Below are 1674 nucleotides of genomic sequence, written 5' to 3' on the forward strand. Positions count from 1 at the left end.
CATTGTCTTCTTTTTTTGCCGAAAGCATGCGTTTAATCTCCACATGGATAGGTTCACTGAATCTCCTCCATCCGAAGTTCTGTTGAACTCTGCCACTGCCTCGGCGTTCTCTGCCACTGCCACAGATTTTTGCAGAAAGTTCCAGAACCTTGGATAAGTCACAGAAATTAATTGTAGTACACCGAATTATTTTTATCCAAAGAATTCGGTTTTTATCCAAAGGCTAAAACCAGGTCCCACCATCCAAGCGGCCAAAACCCAGCGGCTGTAGGAGTACTGTAGATGTTACTGTGCTAGCGGCCGCAGCAACAGAAAAGAGACGCCAAACCCAACCCAACCCAACCAAACCCAGCAGCAGCAGTAGCAGCACCTGGGGGAGGCAGCCAGAGCAGAGCTGGCAAGCAAACCAAAGCAAAGCTCCATCGCGCCGCGCCGCGCCGAGCGGTTTCTTTTCTCACCCCACCCCCCCGCGCGCCACCTATAAATACCGCCTCCCTTCCCCCTCCTCTCCCACCCAGGCAGTCGTCACAGCCACACAGAACAAGCGAGAAACCACTCTGTACGCACTCCCGCAGATCAGAGAGAGAAAGAGGAAGAGGAAGAGGAAGAGAAAGAGAGAGATAAGAGGGAGAGGGATCGACATCCGTGTGATTCATCATCCATCATGAGGCCGATCAGAGAAGGCGAGGCGCTGGTGGGAGTCGCCGGGGCTCCGGCGGCGGCCGGCCACGGCGCGCACCCGGCGTTCTGGAGGACGCCGACGCCGTACCTCTTCCTGGGCTTCACGCTCATGATGGGGCTCATCGCCGTGGCGCTGCTCGTGCTCGTCTGCACGCGCCGCAAGCCGTCGGGCTCGTCGCGGCGGGGGAGCGCCGCCGAGGAGGCGTCGGCGCGCGGGATGGTGCCGCTCGACAGGGAGCCCAAGGTCGTCGTCATCATGGCCGGCGACGACTTGCCGTCCTTCCTCGCCAGCGCCAGGCCGTTCGCGTTCCCTGATGCCATCGAGCCGCCACGCCAGGCGGACGCGGTCTAAGCGCGCGCGCCGCGCCCGTGTGCCTGCGGGACTCGGGACCAATTTTGTTCATCAATCAGATTTCTAGGATTTATCCTAAGTAATTTTGTCGGTAGTATGTAGTAGTCGTTCACGACGTTAGCGCCCGGCGGCGTTGAGATCTGTGAAAGCGAATGAAGTTCCGGCTTTGCATTGCTTGCGTTTTGCCTGCTCTCCAGTTCGATTTTTCACTCACAAATTTCCACGATTCTCGTTTGGGTGGGTGGTATTAACTACTCCCATGTCGTCGTCATGCTGGGACTCTGTCTCTCTCGTAGTGGTAAATCTCAACGATGAGTCACCAAGCATTAACCACAAACCATCAACAATGAGAGAACCACTCTCCAATGCTGACCCAGATTGATCTGCTGGCAACAATGACACAAAGTGATAAGCATTACGAGTTTGTGCGAAATGACGGAGCTTTACACGATTGCCGTAAATTGTCACCGCCGGTTTGCGCACAGTGAACTTTCGGTTTCCGTTGAAAAATTAAGCGAATTTCATGATTAATTTTAGAACATACTCCGTAAGTCATAATTCTAGCAACTATTAACATGTAGTAGGTGAATTAAACGTCATGAACAGCAATTTCGCACACACACAACAACCAATACCTCCCT

The 1674-nt window shown here is 54.1% G+C and overlaps 1 protein-coding gene across 1 annotated transcript; it reads left to right on the forward strand.

Annotated features, from left to right (window-relative positions):
• Positions 1 to 516: 516 nt before the first annotated feature.
• Positions 517 to 1212, forward strand: LOC119331535 (protein GLUTAMINE DUMPER 6-like). The gene has a single exon (XM_037604701.1). It carries the CDS (start codon positions 665 to 667, stop codon positions 1031 to 1033), a length of 369 nt encoding a protein of 122 aa, XP_037460598.1. The 5' UTR covers positions 517 to 664; the 3' UTR covers positions 1034 to 1212.
• Positions 1213 to 1674: the final 462 nt, after the last annotated feature.

Source organism: Triticum dicoccoides, chromosome 7A (assembly GCF_002162155.2).
Source record: "Triticum dicoccoides isolate Atlit2015 ecotype Zavitan chromosome 7A, WEW_v2.0, whole genome shotgun sequence".
Lineage (NCBI taxonomy): Eukaryota > Viridiplantae > Streptophyta > Magnoliopsida > Poales > Poaceae > Triticum > Triticum dicoccoides.

Coding starts and splice junctions, on each gene's coding strand:
- LOC119331535 (XM_037604701.1), top strand. CDS start 665: ATGAGGCCGATCAGAGAAGGCGAGGCGCTGGTGGGAGTCGCCGGGGCT.